The following is a 26843-nucleotide window of genomic DNA, read 5'->3' on the forward strand; positions in this document are numbered from 1 at the left end:
TCTGAAGACAATAACACAAATAATTATTAATTAATAAATGAATACATATATTAATACATATAACATAAATTAATTAACATACATTTATATGAATAAAACAGAATATATTTAAGTATTCTTTTGATTTTACAATAAGAATATTACTTTTCACTTTAAAATACTAAGAAATAGCCATTAAACAAATTAGGTTACTGAGTCAATCCTAAAGACACGTGATAAGACTAGAGGGACTTGTTTATGTTGACCATCTGTGTTAATGCTCCTTCTTGTCTGTTGTGCAGATGAATCGGCCAATCCAGGTGAAACCAGCTGACAGCGAGGGCAGAGGAGGTGAGACATGCTCTTAAATACAGTTACACACACAAACACACATTTCAGTGTGACAGAGAGAAGGACACATGTCAAGTTCGATCAGATAGAGATGGAAAGTAGTCAACGGTGCTTAATCGACACACATTTACACACAGACACACATTCAAATCACATCACGCTTTCTACTCCCCCCCCTCTCATTACACATTTCTGTAGTAAATTCCTGCCCCCTGGTGGACACAAGTGGTAGCTTCCATTTCTAATAAGACAACTTTGAACTTCTGAACAACTTAGGTGTGACCATTTTGGGGGAAATGAGGGTGAATTCTTATCTTTTCCTTTGCTTTTTTTCAAAATTGTTGGCCTCTCAGAGGACAGGAAGTTGTTTGTGGGCATGCTGGGAAAGCAGCAGAGCGACGAGGACGTGAGGAGACTGTTTGAGCCCTTTGGCAGCATAGACGAGTGCACTGTGTTGAGAGGACCTGACGGCACCAGCAAAGGTAAATCGCATATGCCCACAAGCACAAATGACCCTATTTAATTGTAACAGGCAATGTGCTGTAACTGAGTTTGTTTTGTTGCAGGGTGCGCTTTTGTAAAATACCAAGGACACGCTGAAGCCCAGGCCGCCATCAACAGCTTGCATGGAAGCCGCACAATGCCTGTGAGTTGCATGCATGAGATAACAAATTATTACACACAAGGCAGGGACAAACATGGTCTTCCACCGGTCCCTTTATACATCCATGCCTTCCACAGACATGAGTCACATGGGACAGTTTACATTTTCTGTAGGCAATAATGCATATAATGTTATCACCAGTCTTCTTTGGTGCTGTCCTGGGCATTATCAACATGCTGTGATCGGCCCCATCTGAATCACAAAAGGAAACATTTATTAATAAACACTGAGCACATATAAAATCTAAATTGTAACATTCCTTGTTATTGCATTGAAATATCCTCTCTCTCCATCTTTCCCTTCAGGGAGCGTCGTCCAGTCTGGTGGTGAAGTTTGCCGACACAGAGAAGGAGCGGGGGCTGAGGAGGATGCAGCAGGTGGCCTCGCAGCTCGGCATCTTCAGCCCCATGACCCTCAACTTCCCCGCCTACAATGCCTACACACAGGCGGTCAACGCACAGGCAAGCAGTACACAAATGCACAAACACTCAGCGCACTAAATGCACATGTACACACTAAGTTTGTAAGGGGAGTGCTGTGCTTATGAGAGGATGTAATAAGTTTGAAGAGGCTATCAGTGGTCTAATTGGGGCTAATGTTATTACCCAGACAACAGAACATACGTCATCTGACATTAGCTTTCCCGCAACACACAACCATTAACCCACTGACTCGGGACATAATGGCCTTGTAATTAGATCTCTATTCATCTGTTCCTCCATCACTCCCTCTCCCTGCCCCTTCCTCTCCTTTTTTCCCTCTCTTTGTCTCTCTCTCTCTCTTTTTCCCATATCAATTTAACTGTCTCTTTGTCTTCTCTCTCTCCCTCCCTATTTCCACCTCTTTTTCCCCTCCCTCCCCCTCTTTTTTCTCTCCATCCCCTTCCTCTGTCTCTGTTTCCTTCCCTGTCTGCAGCTTGTCCAACAGCAGGCCCTGGTTGCCCAGTCAGCGTACTTGTCTCCTGTGGCAACAGTTGCCGCCGTACAGATGCAGCAGATGGCGGCGCTCAATGCCAACGGAATCATTGCCACGCCCATTACACCCATCACGCCGTCCTCGGGTAGGCGCATTTACACACACGCACGCACACACACACACACACACACACACACACACACACACACACACACACACACACACACACACACACACACACACACACACACACACACGGAGATGCCATGCATACCCAAAACATTCTTGGACTTGTATAGGAGCAGGGACACCACGCACAAAAACGGGTTGACATAGAATAGAGTAGTTTTTAGATGTTATCAGCTGTACATATATTCTTATATATTATCACAATATATAGGAATATTTTACAGTCTTCTCCTTAAGATGCGTTGCTTCATCAAATTGATGCACTTAGTTGTTGTTTTTAACAGTATTTGGCATCAGATACACAACAACCTCATTACACAAATAAGGATTTAAAGGTGTAGAGACAGATGCAGTTATATAGGTGGCATAGAGAAAGCTGCTGCTGCTACAGAGAGCCATAATCTGGACCCTGCTCTGCGTCTGTAGGTACAAATACTCCACCAACTATCGCAGCAACGCCTGTGCCCTCTCTCCCTCCGCCACTAGGAGTGAATGGATACAGCAGTCTGCCCGCCCCCACCAATGGACAACAAGCAACAGAAGCACTATACACCAACGGCGTTCATCCATATCAAGGTTTTTATTCATAATTATGTATCTTTATGTCTGTCACAAAACGTCCCCTCAAACTCACCTTTCCATCCCTGCAGTTGGTCAAGGTCACTGAAAAAAAAGTTACATAACACGTAAAAAAGAAATGGAAATAGAAACCATTGATAAAGCTACAAAAGTAACAGACAAATAATTAAACCAATTAATAAAGTGAAGCATGGAGAATTGGATTACTCTCAAAGTCGTAGTCCCTCCAACAGGTATTACAACGTTAAAGTCAACATAAATAGTGAGGCTTTTTATAATATCTGTTTATAATATAACGTTTTGACGGTTTGGAAATGCGGAGTCTGGACATTTTGGTAAAGAAAAAAGTGCTTGAATTTTGAAAGCTGTATGAACCATATTCTAAGGAGAACCCAGGTCCTTTGAAATGCCTTAAGGTCTTCTTTTATTTAGAATAATCATTGTTCAAACTTCATACATTGCGAGATTTCCTGTATTCATCTGTCTTATGTCAAAAGGGATGCATGTGTTCCTGTATAAGAGCAGCACACCTGGCCAAGAGTGTACATGTGATGACATGCTGTGTGGTAGTGGGCATGCATGGGGTTTGTGGGAGACTGAATGGGGTTGTCGGAGGGTTGGGCTCAATATGTGTGTTAAAGGCCCGGCCAAATGTTTTATATATATTGGACCTCAAATGAAACACTGCACAATCTACTAAGGATTAGACCTTGAGGACTTGCTGCTGGATCCTTAATGTCGAGTATAAAAAAAAAAGACTAGGACAGCACTCCAATTCCACTTTTTAATATGCCAATACAGACATTTCAGGCAAGACGCCCTTCTTCAATGTGTTTTCTGGGGTAATAAAAGGTGACCTCGACCAGCACAACAAGAACATCCTAACTGGGGCTACAACACTTGGAAGAACAGAGTCTCATAAATAGAATGGACCGTAATAGTAAAACATTTTAATAAAATCTAAAAAGCATACAGAAGTATATGTAATTTGATTTCACACATTCAATTAAGAGGAATCGGATATTTAAGAGGACATTGGTTGTATTTTTTGCTTTCTGATAGTTTTTTTCCCCGGCCCTCCAGCTCAGAGTCCAGTTGCGACCCTGGACCCCCTGCAGCAGGCGTATGCAGGCATGCAACACTACACAGGTTGGTGTAAGTCTACAAACAGGTGACACAAATGTTTAGATGAAGCTTGTTGAGTGAAACCTTCTCACTGTGGGTTGGGGCGGTGTCTGGATAGAAGTAAAATGCAAAAAGAAAGTAAATAACTTCAGATTCAGTTATGAGACAAATTTGGCAAAGCTTAATATAACATATCAAAGTTCATCCCATATCTTATGCCCACCAAATTGTATAATCATCAGAACTCAGTCTACATGTGCGGCTCAGCTCATGCAGTAGGTTAATTCAGGATGCATGTAAATAGGGAACAAAGACGATGGGGTGTCTGCTTTCCGTTTGACCGCCATCGTCTGAAAGATGGAAGTGTTTCAAGGGCAACTTGTTGAATTAATTCTGTTATGATTCATCTGATTTGAGTGTCACAGAAGACAGACTGGTAATAATGTAATACATTCAATGTTACCTTTACACCATCCGCATACATGTCTCCTACTTAAGTTGGGTCTGTAATGCTTGCCTACCAGACTCAGACCAACAATGTCACTGTTGTTGTGTCTCGCTCTGTTCAAGTGTTACATTTAATAGTTTTCACCTTCAGCAGGAGATGTTTCAGTTCAAACAAAATGATTCTATTGGACACTGCTATGTTGCCACCTGTTGTGTTCATCCAATAAGATTTTGTTTCTGTCTCTCCCAATAGCGGCGTATCCTGCTGCCTACGGATTGGTCGGCCAGCCGTTCCCCCAGCAGCCAACAATGGTTGCCCAGCAACACCAGCAGCCCCAGCAACAGCAGCAGAGAGAAGGTGATGTGACTTCCTGTCTGTCTGCCGCCACACCCCTCTCTCCAGTGATCTAATCTTAAATTGTTTATCTCCAGGTTTTCACAGATAATTGATCACACTGCCTAATGTGTGTGTTTCAGGTCCAGAGGGCTGTAACATCTTCATCTACCACCTGCCCCAGGAGTTCAGCGACTCTGAGATGCTGCAGATGTTCCTGCCCTTTGGCAATGTCATCTCAGCTAAGGTGTTTGTGGACCGAGCCACCAACCAGAGCAAATGCTTCGGTGAGACTCACAGACGGGAAGAAAGAGGGAGGGAGGGAAATGGGGAGAGCGAAGAAAGGAAAAGGACGGGTGAAAAAGACGGGGTGACTTTGTGGCGAATGAGACATTGTGTCTGGTTTTTTTTAATATCCTAGTAAGACAAAGGCATGGTGTAGAAAAGGTTCAATTAAGGGGAACATTTTTGCTTCAACCTCATTAGGAAGTACTTTTTTATCATATCTGCCCATTGGTTATGTTTTGGGCTCAGTTCCGGAAAAATTACTGGCCTGATTTTCATAGAACTTTGTAGAAGAATGTAGCACAGGCAAAGAAGAACCCATTATATTTTAGAGAGGGTCTGCATTACGGGGCTGATATACAAAATATCTTACCTTGTTAACATAGGGGCATATATCATTTGTGCAGCATTTATGTGTTGTCGGAATAATCATAAAAGTTTGTAACACACTGGGGAAATTCCCATGAAGCCCCCAAAGTCAGAACAACAACTCGTAAAAAAAATGCAGCATGTCTACTGTTGTTCATAGTTGCTAGGCTCTGAGGAAGACTGAAAGCAATCTGTGTGTCTACCAATAACTTTACCACTTGGAAACGCTAGTGAGGGAAACGTTGTCTGTTTCACCTTATATAACAACTCTTAATTTTCTTTCTTTCCAGGATTTGTGAGTTTTGATAACCCAGCTAGTGCTCAGGCCGCCATCCAAGCCATGAATGGTTTCCAGATTGGCATGAAGAGACTGAAAGTGCAGCTCAAAAGGCCCAAAGATGCCAACCGCCCATATTGAGTGACAACTGAGAGGAGGAAGAAGAATTAATGAGAGGTGAGGTGGTGATGAGGAGGTAACATGACATTAGGAGAAGTGAGGTGTTGTATGTTGGGGAACAGGAGGATGAAATGAGGGTAGAGAAAAAAACGTGGAGACGGTAGCGTTATCTTTGACACTGCAATGCTAATTGATGGTACAAAGTTAAGAATAAAAAGCTTAACATGACATTTCAGTGAATATACATTGGGTTTCTCATATGATCAACAACTGAATCAACTCAGGAAAAGTAAAAAATACTAAAATATTGTTTTCCTTTTTATTTTCTTTCACAATCTTATTTATTTTCTTTCCTGCTGTTTTGATCTTTTCCTGAAACGGCAACTTACCTCACCCAAGATCCTTCCGTCCAATCATAATTCTCGAGGACCCCATCGCTATGGCAATGGTTGCCTAGTGAACAATAAAGCCCTGACCCCCCCTTCCTCTCGCATTGTTGTAAGTTGATTGGTTGGCCTGTGTTTGGGTTGCTGTGGCGATTGATTGCCTGTGTTGGTTGCCCTTGGCAATTTTTGTTCTGTCACCTCGAGCAACCAGCCATGCGTTGACCTGCATGTCCTGTTGCTGTAGTGACCACAGACTGTGTTTGGTGCATTGTGAATTTATTTTGTATTGACCTGTGCACATACTGATCAATAACTGTCAATAGCCAGGACTGTACTCAGAATCAATTGATTTAATTGGATATTTGATACACTTAATCATTGTATAGTAATCTGATCAATTCTGCAGCAACGCTTATTATTTTTTGCAGATTTGTTTTTGATCAGTTTCTGTAGTGTTCTGTTTGGTGTCATTATTATTTGATCAAATTGTTTGGGTAGTGAGCGTGGGCATCTATGTGTACATATGTGTCCGTGTTACACTGTTTGTGTGTAATGCAGGAGTGCATAATCCTTGTTGAACTGGTGAGAGGTTTGCCAGAGGTTAACACAGTGGACTAGTGGAGAAATGTAGAACAGCACTACAGTTTACAGCAAAAAAAATGGTAGTATAATTATTTGCAACATATAATGATGATAGTATGCCATGTTGGACACTCGGCCATGAAATTATTATGCATTAGAGTTCAGAGAAGTTCAAATATGGCTATGAAGTGGCACATTCAGGTTAGAATAGAAAATACCATAAATCTGAGTTTTATGACTTAAGCACAATATTTTTGGAGCAAGCATGCATTTGTTGAGCTATACTCTGAAAGGCTGAGTTTTATATTCCTGGATTCTGATTTGTTACACTGTTTGATGTGGCACTTTAGTTTTTTGCTCCTTTTTTCTCTTTTTGGTCTCTTGTACATCTCCTATCACTGCTTTTGTGGTGTTTTCCCTTCACTACACCCCTCTTCCTCCTCCGGTCCCCTTTCTTCCCTCTTCTTATTTCCTTATTTCTCTGTCAAATTCTTTCTTCACCTCTCTCCTTCCCAACCTCCTCTTTCTAGCTCGTGTTTTGAGGTAAAGGGTATGTGATTATGGTGGAAAAACAAGTGCCTCTTGCTTATTAGAGAACAGCCTTCAACTATAGGAATTCTGGGAGAAATGTAACAAAGAGAGAATCAAGGATATCTTTGGTTTGAGGTCAATTAAATCCTCCACAAACCCCCAACCTTTACCAAAGAGTCGAACATGTGTAGCTGCTGTCTACCCAGTGTTTGGATGCACTGTCACACGGCAGCACACATTTTAAATAAAGGATTCTGTTTCTATTTCTAGACAAACCTTTACATAACAAATCCTTGTGAATACCTACCACTGTGCACCTTCAACATTAAAATGATCACCCAGAATTTCTATATTGCAAATGCCAGAGAATAATGCATGTTGGTAGTAGTGTTTGCTTGCCGTGATCCAAGGCACTATAGTGCAACACATGCTCATTATAAGGTCACACACATAGACACATATTGCGCTTCACAATAGCACCCACACATTCCTACCTGCAGACACACACCTTCAATCACACACAAACACAAATAACGGTTATCCACTGTATTGAATTGCATGATCCAGACACTGTGTGTGTATGTGTTAAAGCACCATGATTTATTTATTGCTGTTGAAAGACAGAGCTTTGTGAATGATGCCTTCTTGATTTAACTCACCGACGTGTAACAGAGATGAGCTAGGAGCACCCGAAAAGGTGCAGTTTGCTGCCAGAAGTCATGCCTAAAAGAGCTTTGTTTGACGAGAGGAGCATGTTTGACAAGATGTAAAGATCAGACAGAAACATGGGAGCTTCAGTGTGTTTATAACTGCTCTCTAACATATCCTCCCCCTTCTCTGTCCCTCCCTCCTTGTTTATGTATCACTCCCTCTACCCCACCACTTTCCGTCCCTCTCACAGGTGACCTTTCAGAGTCCAGCCGAGGTGGAATCCCAGGGTTCATAGTGCTTTCAGACTGTCTGCTACCTTTGAGCGTCCGGGGAGTGCAGCCACACACACTGACACACACTCACACGACTACACATGCGCTATTAACTCTGAACCTCGAACGGTGGAAGGCTCATTTACAAATGTACATAAAGTGCACAAACACACACACACACACACACACACACACACACACACACACACACACACACACACATATACACACGCCTGCAGACACTCAGACAAACACACATGGTTCACACGAGTCAGTAATTTCACCCATACAGCCAAGAGCTTGGTTTGACCACGCGTGGTCTGTGTGGAGTTTGCCAACAGGGTGTTAAGTACAGAAAGGCAACTCAGACCGAGCACGTATGGAAGTGTACTGATAAAAAAAATGCTGATATATCACTACAATAGACTTTAACATGTCTATACCATGTCTAATCCATGACAAATATAGAGGGGCTGATGTTTCTTAATAAAAAAAAAAGAAAGAAAATAAAAAAAGACAACTAAATGAGTAGGTTAGAGAGACTTTGGAGAAAATCCTAATGACCTGTAAATAATTTAGTTTACAAAGAGCTGCATTTAAAAAAAACAAGGAAAAATGCAAAAAGAATACTACTTTAGATAAACACTGAACAGGACACAGCGACATTATTATTTATTATTATTGTTATTATTACCATTATTATTACCACTAGTAACATCATCATCCTCATAAAGGGATATTACATTCCAAATTGTAAAATGGGAAATCACTAACCTATTTTAAATTTATACTTAGATTTTAGGTGAAAATTCGGGGGAGGGGGGATCGCACTTTTATTCCGGAGGTTTTAATATTTGAGCTATTTTTTATTTATTTACTAATTTATCAATTATTTTGTTTATTGGGAGATGGGGTTTGAATGGGTTGCAATATTTTGATTTTAGAATTTTCTAGAGAAAACCTTTTGAGGGCCTGTTTCTGTCAGACTCTTGCAATCGAGTAATTATAATGTATGTATTAATTATTACAGCAATTATATTTATTTCTTATTTATTGAATCCTGTTTTTGATCCACTCTCTTTTTAAGTTAAAATAAAAAAGTATCATACAAAATGATCCATTGTGATTTGTAAAGTGTGTATGTGTTTGTGTTTGTCATACATTTGTAATGATTTATTTTACACACATATCTTCGTTGGAAAGATTCAACACCCAAGTGCCACCGAAATGAGAGCGCACATCTGTCTTCTGACCATAAGGGGGCGCAAGTAGAGAGCATGTAACCTGAGAATGACAGACACCATAATAAGCTGTTGTGCCAAGTGTGTTATCTCCTTTATTCGTTTATGGGAGTAGGCTACTTAATTATCAGCAGGATTAAATGCTGTTTTCGTTTTATCATCTAAGATGGTTCCAGTAAACTCTTCAAACGTATTCCCTTGATTTACCAGAAGAGAAAACATGCTAATGTATTAGTGAAGATGTGATAATTAATGAACACATAAAACAGTTTCAGCCCTGTGCTTATTTGTAATGGCTAGACTCTTTAAACCAATGTTAAAAAGTGAAACGTGGAGTTTGTTACTGTATTATAAAGAACAAGAACAGAGTTCCATACACATATTTGAATAAGGTGTTGTCAACTGGAGGTGTGTAAACCCAGCCTTTCATCCATTGTAAGAATAATAGGTGGGTTTTAAGATGAGGTCCTTACATCAATACCACAACGTGAAAGTGAAAAACAAGTCTCACACTTCTAGCTGTAAAAGCCTGTACCAGCACATTATTTATATATTGAGTGCCACAGTGACCTATCTATCGATCAGATTTATGCTTCGAAAATTATAAAAGTAGACATGTGGATATTATCCGGCTGAACAAAACGTGATCTGTCTCTTCAATTTGTGTCAACCACAGACCTTATTTCGAGCTATTTTTCAAAATCCTATGGAGAAATTGCATTGGTTTTTGTCGAAGGAACCAGAAGTTGTAAAATGCTAACTTACTTCCGGGGATTAGGACACTGGTACCAATGTCTTTATCCTGCATATTTTAAAGTTTAATGCCAGAAACTGTTTTCTTCACATCCTAAAGATGCCCTTTGTGGGAGTTAATAGGTGGTTTCAAGTAAAATACTATAATGACAAAATGTTCATAAATAACAACAGTTGGTAATATAAAAAAAAAAAAGTTGAACCCCTGGCTGCCAAAGTCATACAAAAACTCCTATGAACCTGCTGGTGTCTGGCAAATCAATTCCTTATCCTACTTTACAAACACACTGTGAACTAATGATTTCCTAGTTGTATATATTATTGTTTACTTTATTTGTGTTATACTTTACTGGGACCTGTTTTAAATTGTGAAAAACCTTTTGAATTATCTTTTAAAAGGCGCTTGTGAATGATATATTTTTTTATTAATTATTACTAAGGCCACAAATGAGTCAAGCTCACTGATCTTGAGCATGTGAATCTGTTCAAAGTGTCACTATCTGGGTTGAGCTCAAGGTTGGTGAGACTTTCTGTCATTGTGTACTGCGTGTCAACCTTTAACCAGTTCCATGCTTTTTTTAATATAGTTCATGGGTCACAAGGATAGCAGATAACCTTCCTCCTACCCCCTTTGAACCCCTGCTTTGGCTGAAAACCCCGCAGATGCAATGCAAACAGCAGAAAGAAAACACACTGCCATGTGAAAGCAAATATTTAGAATACCTTTGTTTGTGTATTTTAACATGTTTAGTCACATTGTGACAAGCATATATGAACTATTACATGGGAAAAAGGTTGACAATTACAACAAAAATAATTGGTAAAGAAATAGTATGTTATACATTCAGCTGAGAGTCACAGTCAGTGGCTGCAACAGTAGATAATGCTACGTTTGCAACAAGCAGGTCAAAGGTCAGCTACGGTGAAATGCAGTGACCCGAGATTAAAATGTGATCATCCGTAAAAAAATATTAAATAACGGGAAAAAATGATTGTTTCCAAAATACATGTTTGCTATCCATTATCCTATAGAATAAAAGTTGTAGTGGGGGGGAGGGGGTAAAAACGAGCCGAAACAAAATGCGAATATGCGTGCGTGTGTGTGCGTGCGTGTGTGTCAGACAAATGCTCTCATGGGCTTTGGACGTCATCTGCGTCCCTCCCTCTCCGTTATCCCCCCTCACTGACTCCTCCCTCCGTCTGCTCCTCTCACTCCGCTCCTCTCGTGCCGGCCCGTCCTCCACCTCTGCCCGGCCACACTCCCACGCAGACCACGCCGACTACCGGAGACCAGCACGGGACAAAGAGCTGGGTCACGACGGTCACGACGAGAGAAAAACAGCCTGGCAGAAAAATATCGGGTCGCATTTTTTTAAAGCAGCATCTCATTCATCGTCCCATCTGTAGACACTTTTTCTAGTTGTAACCGTAGTCAGTGTTTTGTTTAAAAGGAACAACTTTGTACGCCATGGAAAGATGTAAAAATCTCTCCGGGTAGTAAAGTTGGACACAAACTGCGCCCTTCTGCGGAGCACAAGTAGCGGTCTGGGCTCACTCTCAGGACCGTTAGGTTTGTAGCTAGCTAGCTGGGTGGGACCCGGACGACTTCGTGGAAAAATACACTACTTTTTTCTTAATTGCGAGCCCTGTTTCACGCTTCACTACGGGGGAAAACACCAAAGTAAGTACCGTTTCACTTTCATGTGGGAAAGTAATGATAGACTCTATTATTCGTTAATGTGACGCTGCGCATCCTTACCCACGTCATTACGCATTCATGTCGTTGGTTAAGTAAACATAACAAACAAACCTCTATGGTTGTTTTTTTATGGCAAAACGTATTCATTGTGTTGTATAGCTGCAACTATATGATGGTAGCCTAAGTTAATTACGTTTGTTGTATAATATGAAGACATGGCGGGGAATCTGGCGCATGGCCCAGACTGAGGTGGGTCGCTTTGAAAGTTGGCTAACTAGCTGCAGATTATGTCACATTATCACTGTAACTACATGCTACAGATACAATACAATGAATTACAGGCAGACATATACAGGGTGTAACCACGTGTAGGTTATCTTACTTTAAAGGACACTTTTTTGTTTACATAATAGTTACAGTGATTGTTTTCCTCCAGTTTGGAGACCCTCATGTCCTGCTATCCCTATTATGGTATTCACCTAGTTTTCACTATATCCTAGCTTCATGTATGCTAACAAGAGCACCATGCTATAATTAATTAAGTTAGGGTAGCTATAACTTCAGCCTTATGATAGATATATAGATAGATAAATAGCTAGAAACAGAGCATTTCAGTGTCCAACCAGAACAACTTTAGTGAACAACAGACACTTTAGTAGAGTAGTATTTTCTTATGGTATTGCATATCTCAGGTATTTATAAGGGAAAAAACAGTGTAAATTAAAAAAAAAATGGTGCATAGGGCTAATAAAGCCAGAGGGGAAAAGTGTTGTTTCGGTGGCAGCCAGATGCCATTTGCCTAAATCATTATGCACTCAAATGTATTCAAATCTATGAGATAGGCAATATATGTGGCCATGTGTTGTTGAGTTTTGCATCCAGGTCAAACATGTTTATCATTGGTTGAAGTCCCACGAATGACTGACAGAAGAGCTGAAACAACAAGGAAACAACATGTTTGATCATCCATGAATTATAATGTATTTATTAAGGATTTGAGCATTTGATGGTACCAGCCTCTCAAATAGGAGGTTTCTGCACTGGTTACAGTCAATAGTATATTTTGGATAAGGTTAGGGGTCAATTTCATAGACAGTCAAATCAATCCAATACATAATCATTATATGAATTCATTCTGAAAGTTATTGTTCCCCAGACTGCAAAAGACCAATTTAAAGACAACTTGAATAATTCATTACGAAGAGAAAGCCTTTTATTGCTCTTCATCCAGGTCAAACGTTAGGTTAGCCCCATAAAACCCTGTCATTCTAGAGAGAAATAAATGGTCTTGTGTGCTTACGTTTTTGGTTTATCTCTCCCTAACTTAGGTAGATGAATGATTACAACTTCTACTCTGAGCTCTGTTCGCTGACTAATCAGTAAGTCAGGTGAAGGTAGGAATCATTACCATTTAGAGCTTTAACTCAACAGAGAGAATAGCTTAACATATACCCAGGGGACATCGAATGGCTCTCAGCAAGGTAGCTGTACTTACTCAAAAGGTGTAATTGACCCGACTGCAGTCAGAATCAACATGACAATATTACCTCACACCTCCTGAAAAGGCCTGCCTGCTGACTGATTGAATTTCCTCATGAATAATTCATGAGGGTCACAGATAAGTGTCAAAGGTATTGAAGACTTTCTTGTGATCTCTATCTATGAAACAGACGAATGGATAACAGTGATGAAACAGATCACCACAGACTGGCTGCCTGCCCTTGGGGTGATTTTACAGTACATCATTTTCTGCAATCTCTGTGTTTGTGTAACCCCAGGATCGTGTACTCTATTAAAAATGACACTGTACTGTGTTCAGTCAAACAAGATCCAGAGAAAATGTCTAAAATGTGAAGGATTTGTCTGAGTCACCCTTCAAAATGACCACAGCATGACTTGAGTTACAGCTGATCGACCATTGGCAAAGGGCATGCAGCCTCCTGAACTGACACTTAATCCAACAATGTGTGCATTCAAAATGTCAGTTTCTTGTCAGTATTGTGATTTGCAAACTCCATGTTTGACCACAAGATGCAAAGCATGTCAGTACAGGAAGTTGATATACTTTTAGTACTGTGCCTTTGGCTGTGAATTGTTAAGTTAAATGCAGCTGTGGGTAGTACTTTGGCTCAAGAACAACGTCCCCTCAGAGACAACAAAGTACATCTAGACCTTATTTGACCTATTATCGATCTATTACCTGTAATCTGCAGTTTGAGGTCACACACACACACACACACACACACACACACACACACGTGAATGACATCGAGGAGGAGCTATTCCGTTTTTAGCTCAAATAAAAAGGAAGTGGTATTTGCCAGTTTAGTATGTGACAGAGCTGACACCACATCCGGTGTTACCGTCAAGCATTTTTTTCTCTAAACTGCAAATAGTGATTACTAATATGGATTAGTTTGCCATTTATATTCTCAATGAATAGTTTGATTAATTAAATACTAAAATACATCTATTTTAAAATCTCCTACAGACCAACTGTCCATATCCAAATATATTTGGTTACTATATGACAGAAAAAAATCGCTATTAGCTAAATTAAGTTTTGTAAATTGATTGCTTGACTCATTGTTTCAGCTCCTATGTCAGAGTCTGTACAAAGTCCTGAAAGTTTGGAAAAGGTATCATTTTAACCGTTATGTTTTAAGTTTAGGAATATGTGTAATTCTATTTAATTGCTAGAATTTGTTTTGATAATCATTTCAACATTATCTGAACTCCTGCAGACCAACACTCTTTAATATTTAAAAATGAAACAATCCCGACATTATATATTTTGCTTGTTATCTCCTGGTGTCTAGCTAGCTTAGCTTTAAATATTCATCACAACATAGAATCAAAGTTTATTTTAAAGGTAAATTGAAAGTATGTGCTGTTTTGTCTCTGACTTATCAGACCCTTATAATTGAGATACAGACAACTCAGCCCTTAGCTCCCATGTTGTTGCTGTGTAAGCGTTCTGTCTCCTTTAAACGTTTTGGTTTGAATGAGTCAGCTTCTAGTGAATTACTTTAAGAATGGGTGGATATGAGTAAATGGGTAGTGATGCACACATAGATGGTATGTTATGAGTGACTCAATGCTACTTTCCTGTGACTAATGTTCATCTTTTCGACTTAGTCTTCTATCATAATGATAAACAGAGTATTGTGTGACTGGTAGACTCCATAAGAGGTTCTTCATCCATGTCAAGTGAATGGGATTGGCTCTCTTGGCATGGTGGCAGCATGTTTACATTCTCTAAATATTCCCAGACTCTGTACCAGGTTCCAACTGGTCTGTTTAGGTTTTACTCAGAGGCTTGCTCCCATTTTTTCAAAACTGGATTATGAGTCTATGAAGGCTTCAGGCAGAGCTGAGGAGAGACATGTCAGTAACACATGGAGCTTTGCTCTTCCAGCCTTACGTTAGATTTTATTTTTACTAAATGACAAAATCATTGTAATATAAACTCATATTGAGGAAGACAGATGAGACAATACTTCCTTTCCCCCTCCCCTGCCAGAGGCATCCTTTAATTTGATTGGACCTTTAATATGGTCAGAGTCTGATCATATGATCCTGTGGGCCAATGGAATGCATTGTTACGAAAGCTGTGGGGGAAAAAGAGCGTTAACATGTTGAAATCACTGGATGATCTCAAGTAGAGACCCTGAAATATTCTCACAAATCCTAAATCCCTCCTCACGACAGCGTTCAAAAGCAAGTATTGCCTTTTGGTGACTGAATGTGTGTATTCAGAGTTTGATTACCTAATTTGTTTTTAATTTGGTTATTATTAACACATGTCTATAGCACAGATAAGTCAAAGCACTTTACCTGTCTACTTAACTCAGTCCTCCTGCCCTTTGAACCATATTTTCTGCTGCTCAGAAGCTCATCAATCAATTATCTGATTTTGGTCAGATTACATTACACTGCTACCTCTGGAGTGCACAAGCTGTTCAGCTGAGCTCACAAGATGTGGCAGGACACTCCAGGAAAAGACAGATGTAATGCTACTGAAGTGGAAGAGTTGGCAAAAATAATTGGGAAAAATATGTCACCCTTTGCATCCACCACCACCTGAGTTGAGGGGAGAGAGTGAGAGAGAAAGAGAGAGAGAGGGAGAAGAGCCCAGTGCTCGGCCAGCCGTGCTGTTGCAACAGGAAACGGGGGCCATGACTAACATGACATGATGTGGAAAATAAGCAACACACTCAAGCATGACACTGTCTCATGGACATTGTCAGAGCAGCAATAGGATGTAACTTTAGGATTGACTTAGTGAAGGATGGTGTATAATTATCCAAACCCAAAAGCTGTAGTCTTTTTACAGAACTAATGAGCAACTTATATAAATATAAGACATTTGAGAAAAATGGCTGGTTATCTACAATATCTTTCTTTTCTTTTGTACTGTTAGACTCTTACATATAATCTAGCATCTGATCTGTGTATGTTTCAACAGCATTTAATATTTTGCAACTCGATGATTCATTGTTTAGTCTATCGACCACCAAAGAACAGTTCAGTACAAATAAATCAACTCATTGTTTAAGACACTTTCAAAGCAAAAAGTCCACTAATGTTTATTTAATTAACTTCCTTCATATCAAACTGTATACTTTGGGGGTTTGGACTGTTGGTCAGATCCCGGACAATTAAATGGCCACTTTTTGCAATTTTTATTTTTGTACAATGTTGTAGGATAACTACGGAAGAGGATTAGGGCCACTTTTTTTTTTTTGTGGGAGGATTTGAAAAAAATTTGGTTTTTTTTGTTCTGAGAAAAAAGTCAGAATTCTGACGTTAATCTCAGAATTCTGACTTTTTTCTCAGAACAAAAAAACATAATTTGTTTTGGGAGAAAAAAGTCAGAATTGTGAGATTAGTTTTTTTTTTTTTTGTCCTCCCAAAAAAAAAAATCATGTGGCCCTAATCCTCTTCCGTAGATAACAGTTTAAATTGGGTAATGCATATTATTGCAGCCATAAAGTCCTATACTTAAAAGGGACAATAACTCTGGAGAAGAATCCGTGTAATTCACTCAAAGTAAAGTGTATTAGTTTTGTTAATCTTATTTAATGTTCATTAATCTAATCTTTGTTTAAAAGTCCTTGTCAAAGTTGTTTAACCACACCGCTCCCCTCCCTCCAAGTCAAGAGCCAGAGTTCTTTACATCCGAGTCTTATTTCAGCAGCATATTTTAAAGATGATGGAGGGAGGGGGAGCATACCACATGGCTTTGGGAACCCTTGATTACTGGCTGGGTGCAGCAGGGCAGGGATGGGAGTGGAAGTGAAGTGGTTACAGGGCTCAGGCTCTAACAGCGGGTGGGAGGGGAGTTAGTGTGGATCTGCTAGGGGACTCCAGAGATGGAGTGTGTGGGGGCGTCCCCGCTGCTCAGCACACATGGATGGACTGTGACTCACATCCCTCAGATGCTAGCTCTCTTTTACTCTCGTTCTCTGCCACTCCCTGAACTCAGCAGCAGAAACATTCATCTCTGAACTATTTGAATACAATTAAAAGTCTTGCAACTCTTTAGGAAACTGAACTCGGTGTTGAAAGCACCGAGTTCAGTTGTTGGTCTGATTTCTCCTCCCTGACGTGAGCCTCCTGAACTGAGTTCCCTGAATGCAGCTTGAGCTCTGTGTTATATGCATTAGGAAAAAGAAACTACAGGAAGGCTTCCAATGAGAGGGAAATTCTGGTGCCATCATCTAATTCTCCTAATTACATGGGAGCAAACATTCACAATGGCAGATGTCTTCCCCTACACTACAGACTTCCCCTTTACACAGCCAGGCCTGTCTCGCTGCTGCCTAAAACTTAAAGCCCCTAATGCAAGCCCCTATTGACTAGATTTGAGGTGGTACCATATTTTTTAGGGTGTGGTCTCTACCTCTTGAACATGTGTATCTATGGTTTTGGGGCCTTTAGCTGTACAGCCTAATAAGCCTGTAGAGTTGTTGCTGACTGCTTGTGTTTCCGCCTGTGTTGCAGGATGCTGTCGGGGCTGAGCGACTGGTTCTGGCAGGAGCAGCTGTGGTTTCCAAAGGGCCTGGGCTGGGCTGACCTGGAGGATCGGGATGGAAGAGTCTACGCAAAAGCCCAAGACTTGTGGGTGGCACTACCCATCGCCCTTATATTCCTCATTTTCCGCCAGATCTTTGAAAGGTCAGTACGTTTTTCACACTGCATTACTGGATATCTGTGAGCCTCATCTACATTTTGGGTTATTAACTTAAACAGTTGCTTCTATATTTTCACATCATTTTCTGTCCAGTCTACTTTTTCTTTCTTCTCTTGATTGCTGCCTCCTGCTCCTTCTTTCTCTGCCCTTTGGTTATTTCATACTCAAATAAAGACATCTTCATTAACAAAAATGAGCTGGATGTAAAATATCATTCAACATTTCATAACAATATGTATTTCTACAATATACAAGTCGATCTCAAACATTTCTTACAAACTCAATGTTGCTAATCTTACTCTGAGATGAGTGCAATACTCCCACATTGCAACATTTTTGAAATGTTTTATTTTGTAAATAAATCGTGCCTGTCGGTCTGTTCCCTCGTGCTGGGTCGTGTTGTGTCGGCTGTTGCTCGGCAGCTGGGCATGCCAGCTTTGTCCGAGTCCAACCTCTTAAAACTAGAACAACACTTAACCAGTGCCAAAACGATGAAACACTGCAGATAAACATCTGACTCTGCAATCAGCTCAAATGTCAGTATGTTGTTCCATGTAGATACCTGTCTCTCTCTTCATTTCATCTCCTTTTAACCCTAATTCTTGACAACCTTCTTGTGATTGCAGAACGGTGGCTACACCTCTAGCTTCTCTGCTCGGGGTGAAAGAGACAGTGCGGCTCCAAGTCCCTCACAACCCCACACTGGAGTCCTACTATTGTAACATTACCAAAAACCCCAAACAGGTACATGTTTGCACTCACCTATGCACACTTAGAAATGCTGTGTGTGTTTTTAGAACATTAAATACTTAATTAAGGCCTTTGTGCTGTTTTCAGACGCCAATAGCAAGTCTTTGCAAGCAGACCGGCTTTTCAGAAAGACAAGTGCAGAGGTGGTTCAGGAGACGAAGGAACCAGGACAGACCCAGTTTGCTCAAAAGGTTTCGAGAGGCCAGGTAATCACACACGCACACACACACACACACACACACACACACACAATGATACAAAATACTTAACAAGTGGCTAAATGAGAAATGTAAAAATTCGAAGAGGTGTTTATTTGTAAATATATTATTTTGCAGAATAAACCGTGTATCATTCAAATGTGTGTGCCACAGAGCTTATTTCTTTCCATAATCCAAAATCCAATAGAAAAATCCCATTGGCTCCCTTTCAAGATAATCAGGGTGCTTACTTGTGGGTTGGCCTACAAAAATATGTCATCCCTGCAGCACTTAGTGTACACGTGTCTGTAAAGCTATGGAACAGGTTGAAACAGCTGCCTACCCTTGCGTTCCTCTGGCTATACGAGCACATTTCCAAGGGCAAAAGTAGCCATCTATTTTTAACATGCACATTACAATGCCACTCAGATGGTAGCATGCCTGTAGCCCCCCCCACTCTTCACTCATTAGCACAGGGTCTCTGCAACAGTGGCCGTGTCAACACTGTTGGTTATTTTGATGTGTGAGTATAGACAGAGTTAAACCAACAGTATCATTAGCTGATAAAGCAAGGCTACTGAACTTAGGTAGCATTAGCTGGCACCATTCACACCGTGGCAACATATTACACTTTATCTTATCTTTAGGAGTGCCATTAACAGCAGCAGATAGCATCACTAGGATTGACACATGGACATTTAGTAATATGCATGTACACTGTCCTAGATGTGTTGTATAACTCATTTGTAGTGTCGTCAACATTAGCTTCATTGTCATCGTTCGTGTGTCGACAGATCCATACAACTTTAAATGTGACTTAAAGGGTCGTTTCACTAGAAGTACAAGAAGACACAGTCCTCTTTGTGAGCAGTTTTCTCTTGAACAAAGGAAATAGTTCCACAATTTTAGCGGGGAAACATCAGTTGACAGAAATGCAATGTCACCATGAAGTCAGTAGCTGTTCGGACTAAATTGGATTGCTCATTTCTTTGAAAGAGTGCCTGAGCACATATTTTAACAATAATTTAAAGTACAAAATATAACAAGAATCCTGTTATGATTTCAACAAGAAAAAAAATATCAGAATTGACCACTAATGCTTGAATGGATGTAGCCTGAGAGATAAAACAATATAATCATCTGAGCAGCAAATTCAATTCGAGTTTTTATAATTTTGGTGAACTGTCAATCAACTCTGCAAGAGCAGGAATTAGACTGGTGTGTGTGTATGCCTCTGCTGTATGATGAGAGCATGAAAGGTGATATTCCAGAAGATGTATCTTCTGCATATGATACTTGTGTGCAGCCGTGCATGTGACTGCATGTTGCTTCCCGGTTATGGTGCGTCTATCCCTGTGCGTGTTACAACATTTCTCTTCTGAATCAATCTGTTGTTTGTGTGCACACAACAGGCTTTCTGTTGCTCTCCCTTATGTCTCCAGACTGGTGTAACTCACACACTCCGAACGCCTCTATGTTCACTTCTCGGTTCATGTGTTTCTCTGTCTGTTTGTCTCTGCTGCTGTGTGTCCTCTGTGAAATCTCCTCTTTACACCTGTATGAGAGCTGCTCTGTCTCGCTGTCGGGGGATACGGTCTGTCAGCACGTGTTTGGCCCTGTGTGTGTGTGTGTGTGTGTGTGTGTGTACGGTGTGTACGGTGTGTATGTGTATGTACAGTGTGTATGTGTGTGTCCTGATTTGACATTCTCAGTGCAGTTCACCAGATTTGTCCTGTCTGTTCATTCAGCCCAGCGTTTCTTGCCAACTGGCACTCTTGTGCATTTGCCACTGTGTGTTTGTGATGTGTTTTTTGTGTCTGCTGGTAGAAAATGTGTCTTGTGTCTTTTCACCATTGACTGAGTAGAAGGTGTGTCTGTATGTGTGTGTGTTCTCTTGCAGTTGGAGATTTACCTTTTACCTTCTTGCTTTCATTGCTGGCCTGGCCTCCCTCATCGATGTGAGTACCACCATGTTAACCCTGACCCCTCCTCTTCCTCATGTTCACACAATCATTCGTCGTCTGCCCTGCCAGTGTTACATGGCAGTTTCCATGGTAGTCCGTCTTTTTGCTGTGATAACTTCTCCTCTTGCACTGTCAGAGGGCTTCACTTACGGCCATGCTGAGTCAGTTATTATAAATACACCTGCCGAGCATGCTGTTTCATTCTCATGGCTTCTCTCCTTCCAGAAACCCTGGCTGTACGACCTGAAGGAGATGTGGCAAGGCTTTCCTGTGCTGGTACGTTTTTGGGATGGATACACTGAATGTACACCAGTGTCTGTCTGCAAATAAAAGGCATTCAATAAAATATCAAATAGTCTGCTTCAAAGAATATTATATCTACCCAACCAAATGTATTTTATATATGACTGTTGGCTTTTGAGAGACATCACACATCTATAAACTACAAGTCTGTCAGGTGCAACGTCGGACTGCAACTACTGATTGTTTTATTTATCCATACATTTGCAGATTATTTTTTAGATCTAGACGTTTGGTCCAATAAAAAAGGGAGAAATGTCCATCCCAGTTTCTCTGAATAAAGGGTCTTTAAATGTCTTGTTTTGTCTGAAGCCCAAAGATATCCAGTTAAATATGATATCAAACAGTAAAGTTGGAAATCTCCATATTTAAGAAGCTGAAAACAGCATTTTGATTAATTATATAACTTTAAATTATTATTTTTGACTGCTGGAATGTACTGAAAAAATACAGAGCTCCAGATAGAGCTGATATGATTAGTATTTGTCTTTGCCTTCTATGATCATTAATATATATTTGAGCCTTTGACTCACAATACAAGCAATCTTACCTGGGCTTTAAGAACTTGTAATGGACATTTTCAGCTCATTTCTGACATTTTTGTAGACTGAACTAATAAGTGAAAGATCAAGAGAATAATCACAACAAGATAAGTTATTAAAAGTGATGATAGTGGTTAGTTGCAGCTTCATTCCCAATATGAATGTGCTCTGTTTCCTCTCCTACAGACTCTCCTACCCTCTCAGTATTGGTACTACATGATTGAGCTGGGTTTCTACGGCTCTCTGCTCGTCAGTGTGGCGTCTGATGTCAAACGCAAAGTAAGTCATGTATATCTTCTCCTCCATAGTTCCAGCGCTAGAATGCATATAACTGCATTAACTCAAGTACTGTACTTAAGTACAACTTTGAGGTAATTATATTTCCATTTTATGCAACTCATTAATTCTGCTCCACTTCATCTCAGAGGGTCATATTGTACTTTTTACCCCACTTTTGTCTGTAAACATTTAGACCCATTTAGGTTATTAATAGAAAATATAGAAAAGTAATTGAATTATGATATAGTATTACAAGTTAAGCCTTCCAGTAGTAAAACAGCTTCTCTTTTACCAGCTACAACAATAAAGTGATTAATCAATGAATGTATTATGAACAAAAATGCAGTAATATGTATGAAAAAGTACATTTAATTAAGGTACTATATTTTGATGATATTTCTTAACAAATAACTGTTCTCATAAACGTAGTATTGCACTTTTAGACGTTTATGACATTAAGATAAGTGGAACAGAGAGGAACTCAAAGTCTTTTCTTACTATCTGATCAGTTTGACATCTAGCATGGACTGTTAGCAGGACATTAGACCGTTGTTACACGTGTGTGTGTACGTGTGTGTGTGTGTGTGTGTGTGTGTGTGTGTGTGTGTGTGTGTGTGTGTGTGTGTGTGTGTGTGTGTGTGTGTGTGTGTGTGTAATTGTTTGGACTTTGCTCAGCTGCGATCAGCTGAGCACAGCAGTGGGGAGATCTTGCAAAAGAAGAACAATGTGTTTCTCCAACACATTATTCTAACCTAGAATCCTTAAGCAGGATTTACCACTTCAAACCAACAAAAAAATCATGCAAACTCAAATATATATACTTCCAGTTTGGGTTGTTGTACTAATATTGATTGAATATTGAAAAAATAAAGAATAACACACAACAAAGTAAAAGATGAAAGCGGCTGAAAGCCTCTTGCTTTTCTCTATTTAACAACCATTTCTCCCGTCTCTGTAGGACTTCAAGGAGCAGATCGTTCACCATGTGGCGACAATCCTCCTCATCAGCTTCTCCTGGTGTGTTAACTATATCCGTGCTGGAACTCTCATCATGCTGGTTCACGACTCCTCTGATTATTTCCTTGAGGTAAATGTATTTCTATTATATATCATAGATGCTCATCCATTCATAGTGGTTTGGTTTACATGTGAATAATCACCTCATCATATTTTGTGTGAGTGACATTTGTCCCTATCAAAAAGAAAAGCAGTTTAGATTGTAAACATTCATTTTTTGAAGACTTGTCCACAAGAGTCACCGAATGGAAAACACTGCCACCCTGTGGAGGAAACTTCACTTTGTCTTGTCATGTTACCCTGATCAAGTTGAATCGGGGTAACATCTGCCATTTACATTGTTCAACCTCTCCTTTATCCCTCTTGACAGTCTGCAAAGATGTTCAACTATGCTGGGTGGCGAAATGCTTGTAACTACATCTTCATCGTATTTGCTGCAGTCTTCATTATCAGTCGACTGGTCATCTTCCCTTTCTGGTACACTCACACGTTTCAAACATTTGTTTCTATGTGTTATCGTAATTTAAATATGTATGTTATTTAAGCAATCTATTCCTACTCTGTCTTCTGCAGGATTATTTACTGTACGTGGATTTACCCAGTGACCATGTATGAACCCTTCTTCGGCTACTACTTTTTCAACGGACTTCTGATGGTTCTGCAGTGTCTTCATATCTTCTGGGCGGTGCTCATCATACGCATGGCAATTCGCTTCCTCACCCACAATGTAAGCCAACAAAGAAACATAAAGCCACGATGTAACATCCAAAAATATCTGAAACTTACATCTCCGTAAATAAAGATATAAGACAAAAAATGTTTAATAATCCAATAATTATACTTACAGTTCAGCTCACTAAAAGTCTCCAGGTAAAACATTTTAAACGGTTTTGAAGTTTAAATAAAGTTCCTCTAAGATATTGAAGTTTTAGTGTAAGCTCTGAGGGAGGTGAAAGTGCTCACAGTGGTTGAGAAGTTAAGAATTCAATTAAGCTGGAATAGTCAGTGTAAGCGAAAGTTGTTGAATATAGAGAAACGGAAAAAATGTCTTAGTGTAAAGACTTGACACCTAAAATGTACTGAAGATTTATTTCAAGTGTAAGCTGTGAAATAAGGTGCAGTTATAGATTAGGTGTTATCACAGAGAGGATATGAGCTCACAGTTAAAGCATTGCACTCTCTATTTGTACTTCTTTCACATTTTAATGATACGATTGTCATTTTGAGATTTCATTTCATTTGAAAATCTGTAGTGGTGTAAGTGTATCTTTTTATATCGATGATCATAAAAATCCGCGGTTTGAAGGTACAATTAGTTGTTAACTGGAGAGTGCCTGAGGTCCACACCAGCATGTGTTCATTATCAAACCTTAAGTCTTCAAAACAAACCGATGCTAACACAAGTAACGTTGATGCAATTAATCAGATTGCATGCAGACCCCTTATAAAAGGTACAACATGCTTAATACAACTTTTTTCACATATGCAGTAGAACCAGCCTCAAAACTGCAAAATGTGATCCCCTATAAACCAGAAATGGATATGTTTTCCCCTTTAGTGTTTCCAATAAATATTATTTTAGATGCCGCGGTCGTATCTCTTTCTGTTTTCCTCAGAGCTACCAACATCACAGAACACACACACTTAACAATGGAGACATTGATAACATAGTATCTGTCCTTTCTGTCCACAGGACACACACACACACACACTTACATTTAAATACATGCGGCTGGATGGTTTGAGTTTGTCTGACACTGGCCAGAGCTCCAGTACAGTTTGAGCATTGGATTAATTACATATTCTTCCCCCTTTTTTCTTTATTTTTCCAGGAAAAAGTGGACGATGAAAGGAGTGACAAAGATGAAACGGATGAATCAGAAGAGGAGGAAGAGCAGGCTAAAAAGGACATGAGGAAGAACGGGCCGGTGCAGAACGGTCACACAGTCCACAACAACAACCACAGCAAGATAGAGTGAAAGCAAACAAGTGTCAGGAAGAAGGAATGTGAGATGGACTCATATCCCTCAGTAGGGGAGCCAGAGGGAGGGATGGAAAGAGAGAAAAAGAAGATTGGGGGGCCAGTCATTCCCTTAAAACCAACAACAGCAGAAATCCAGAGGAAAGTTGACACTGTTACTTTTGCACAACACAAAAACAATCACACGTTCATTCGTACATTTAGACAACACGGAGATCCAGCCGATGATATACACTACATTAAGTGGCATGGCTTTATTTGCTTTGTCACTATTGAAAATGTATAGTTGTCAGTGTGTGTTGTCACCATTTCAAAGAGACAGGGGAGAAAACGGACAGAGGAGGGGGGTGATGCTGCTTCTACTTTAGCTTTCCTTGTTCTATGTGCCTTAGAGCCAGCTAATGGCTGTTAAAATGCCATTTTTAAAAAGCTTTCTACTTTAATCACGCTTTGCTTTATTTCTTGCACCTTTTCTGTTTTTTAATAAAAGAACAAAAGAGAATGAAAGTGAGATAATAGGGCATTTCATTCCCTAATTTTCTGTCTATGCAATTACGTAAGTGTTTTCCGCTATTGCAAAGTCTTTGCACACGTTTTTTTAAATACTGTAATAACTTGCAGTAGCACTGCCGTGCCTCTGCTCTCCAATGCGGCCTCTGCCATTAAAACTGCCTAAGTTTTAAAGAGTACATTTGGTGTCAGTTTTGTAGATAAACATCAAGAAATGTGCTTTCTTGTTTCTAATTTCTGTTCTGTATTCTTCATCCAGCATAGCTCTTTATTTGCAATTCCCTTTCTACAATTGATATCTAACCTGCAAAGGTTATCATTCTTAACACTGCAATATAAATCACAGCTTCCTGCTAGTTTTGAGGATGCTGAATATTTTGTATCTCTCTGGTTTGAAGCTGTTCAATCCAGTCTAGTTTTGAATCACGCCGATGCTGCCACCCGCTGAAGATGGATGAGGTGGGCTGAAATTCAGGAGTTTTAATAAATCTAATGAAATCGGACAAATAAGCCATTTCCAGTTTTTACAAATACGGGCCAGATTTCTTTGATTCACTGCCTTGTAGCATGGGTTATGTTTGTGTACCTGGGTTAGAGATTTAATTGTTGATCTAAATGAATGATTTTAGGTATGATTGTGTGTATGAAACCGGTTTTACAGGTACTGTTGTTTGATGTTAAGGAGGTAAATTACATTAAAAACTATTTTGAGCAGTTAAGTGTTTGAGAATTGTGATGGATTCAATAAATGAGTGTTGCAGTTTGTTTGTTATGCTTTACATGTGTCTGTACGGCAAGTGCCTTATCCGTAATGTATAAGAAGCTCTCTCTCCTGCACTTCATGTCCTCTAGTTTTCTTTCCTGTCTCCACATCATAGATCCAACTCTGAGTCTAGCATATCCTCCGCTGTCTCATCCATCGCCCACTCCTCTTCTTCATAAATGTCCCTTCTTTTAAACTCACCCTCATTCCACCGCCACATTCTTTTTTACTAACCCCGACCAACCAGCAACCTCTCGTCTCCAGGGATACAGAGGCAGCTGTGTCCCAATTACAGTGTTATTTGTTTCTTATTTTGTATTCGTTTGTTTAATGATGCCTAAGTATTGTTATTAATAATAAAAACAAAAATCATGAATCACAGCGAAAGCCCTTGTATGTGTGCATCATGTCTGCTAACACCCTACACATTGAACATTTCCCATGATCACCGACGTCATCAACAGCTCCCTTAAGGCTCTTAAAACTGCCGTCATCAGACCCCTTCTAAAAAAAAACACCCTAGACCCAGATGTCCTCGCCAACTACAGGCCCATCTCCAACCTCCCATTTCTAGCCAAGGTGCTGGAAAAAGTAG

At 39.9% G+C, this 26843-nt stretch overlaps 2 protein-coding genes across 13 annotated transcripts in view; both read left to right on the forward strand.

The window, feature by feature from the left end:
* celf3b (cugbp, Elav-like family member 3b) overlaps positions 1–9172 on the forward strand; it is a 28329-nt gene extending 19157 nt beyond the window's left edge. For 2 of the 10 annotated variants that reach the window (XM_034208012.1, XM_034208021.1), the window contains 11 exons: positions 282–330; positions 672–812; positions 897–976; positions 1300–1455; positions 1910–2054; positions 2525–2674; positions 3761–3832; positions 4503–4607; positions 4727–4870; positions 5528–5691; positions 8035–9172. In XM_034208012.1, coding sequence (XP_034063903.1) covers positions 282–330; positions 672–812; positions 897–976; positions 1300–1455; positions 1910–2054; positions 2525–2674; positions 3761–3832; positions 4503–4607; positions 4727–4870; positions 5528–5655 — 1170 coding nt within the window. In that variant the 3' untranslated portion in view covers positions 5656–5691; positions 8035–9172. Of the gene's footprint in view, positions 1–281; positions 331–671; positions 813–896; positions 977–1299; positions 1456–1909; positions 2055–2524; positions 2675–3760; positions 3833–4502; positions 4608–4726; positions 4871–5527; positions 5692–6033 lie in introns of all 10 variants that reach the window. The other 8 variants (XM_034208014.1, XM_034208022.1, XM_034208017.1 and 5 more) reach the window with 7 other exon arrangements.
* A 2065-nt stretch (positions 9173–11237) lies between these two features.
* On the forward strand, positions 11238–26635 carry cers2b (ceramide synthase 2b). 3 transcript variants are annotated; one of them, XM_034208005.1, is made up of 12 exons: positions 11238–11731; positions 13078–13128; positions 17756–17929; positions 18572–18689; positions 18783–18901; positions 20793–20850; positions 21082–21132; positions 21885–21977; positions 22936–23064; positions 23365–23471; positions 23568–23721; positions 24827–26635. In XM_034208005.1, exons 2-12 carry the CDS (start codon positions 13082–13084, stop codon positions 24971–24973), a joined length of 1197 nt encoding a protein of 398 aa, XP_034063896.1. In that variant the 5' UTR covers positions 11238–11731; positions 13078–13081; the 3' UTR covers positions 24974–26635. The 3 variants fall into 3 exon arrangements, with proteins under 3 accessions (XP_034063896.1, XP_034063898.1, XP_034063897.1); XM_034208007.1 differs by having other exon boundaries at positions 11239–11731; positions 13078–13143; XM_034208006.1 differs by lacking the exon at positions 13078–13128 and having other exon boundaries at positions 11240–11731.
* The last annotated feature ends 208 nt before the right edge of the window (positions 26636–26843 follow it).

The sequence above is a fragment of the Gymnodraco acuticeps genome, unplaced genomic scaffold (genome assembly GCF_902827175.1).
Source record: "Gymnodraco acuticeps unplaced genomic scaffold, fGymAcu1.1, whole genome shotgun sequence".
Lineage (NCBI taxonomy): Eukaryota > Metazoa > Chordata > Actinopteri > Perciformes > Bathydraconidae > Gymnodraco > Gymnodraco acuticeps.

Excerpts from the sequence above, each read along its gene's own strand:
- cers2b (XM_034208005.1), top strand. The coding sequence starts at position 13,082 with ATGAATGATTACAACTTCTACTCTGAGCTCTGTTCGCTGACTAATCA. Across the intron at positions 13,129-17,755 it reads CTCTGTTCGCTGACTAATCA|GATGCTGTCGGGGCTGAGCG; the intron begins GTAAGTCAGGTG and ends CCTGTGTTGCAG. Across the intron at positions 21,133-21,884 it reads GGCAAGGCTTTCCTGTGCTG|ACTCTCCTACCCTCTCAGTA; the intron begins GTACGTTTTTGG and ends CCTCTCCTACAG.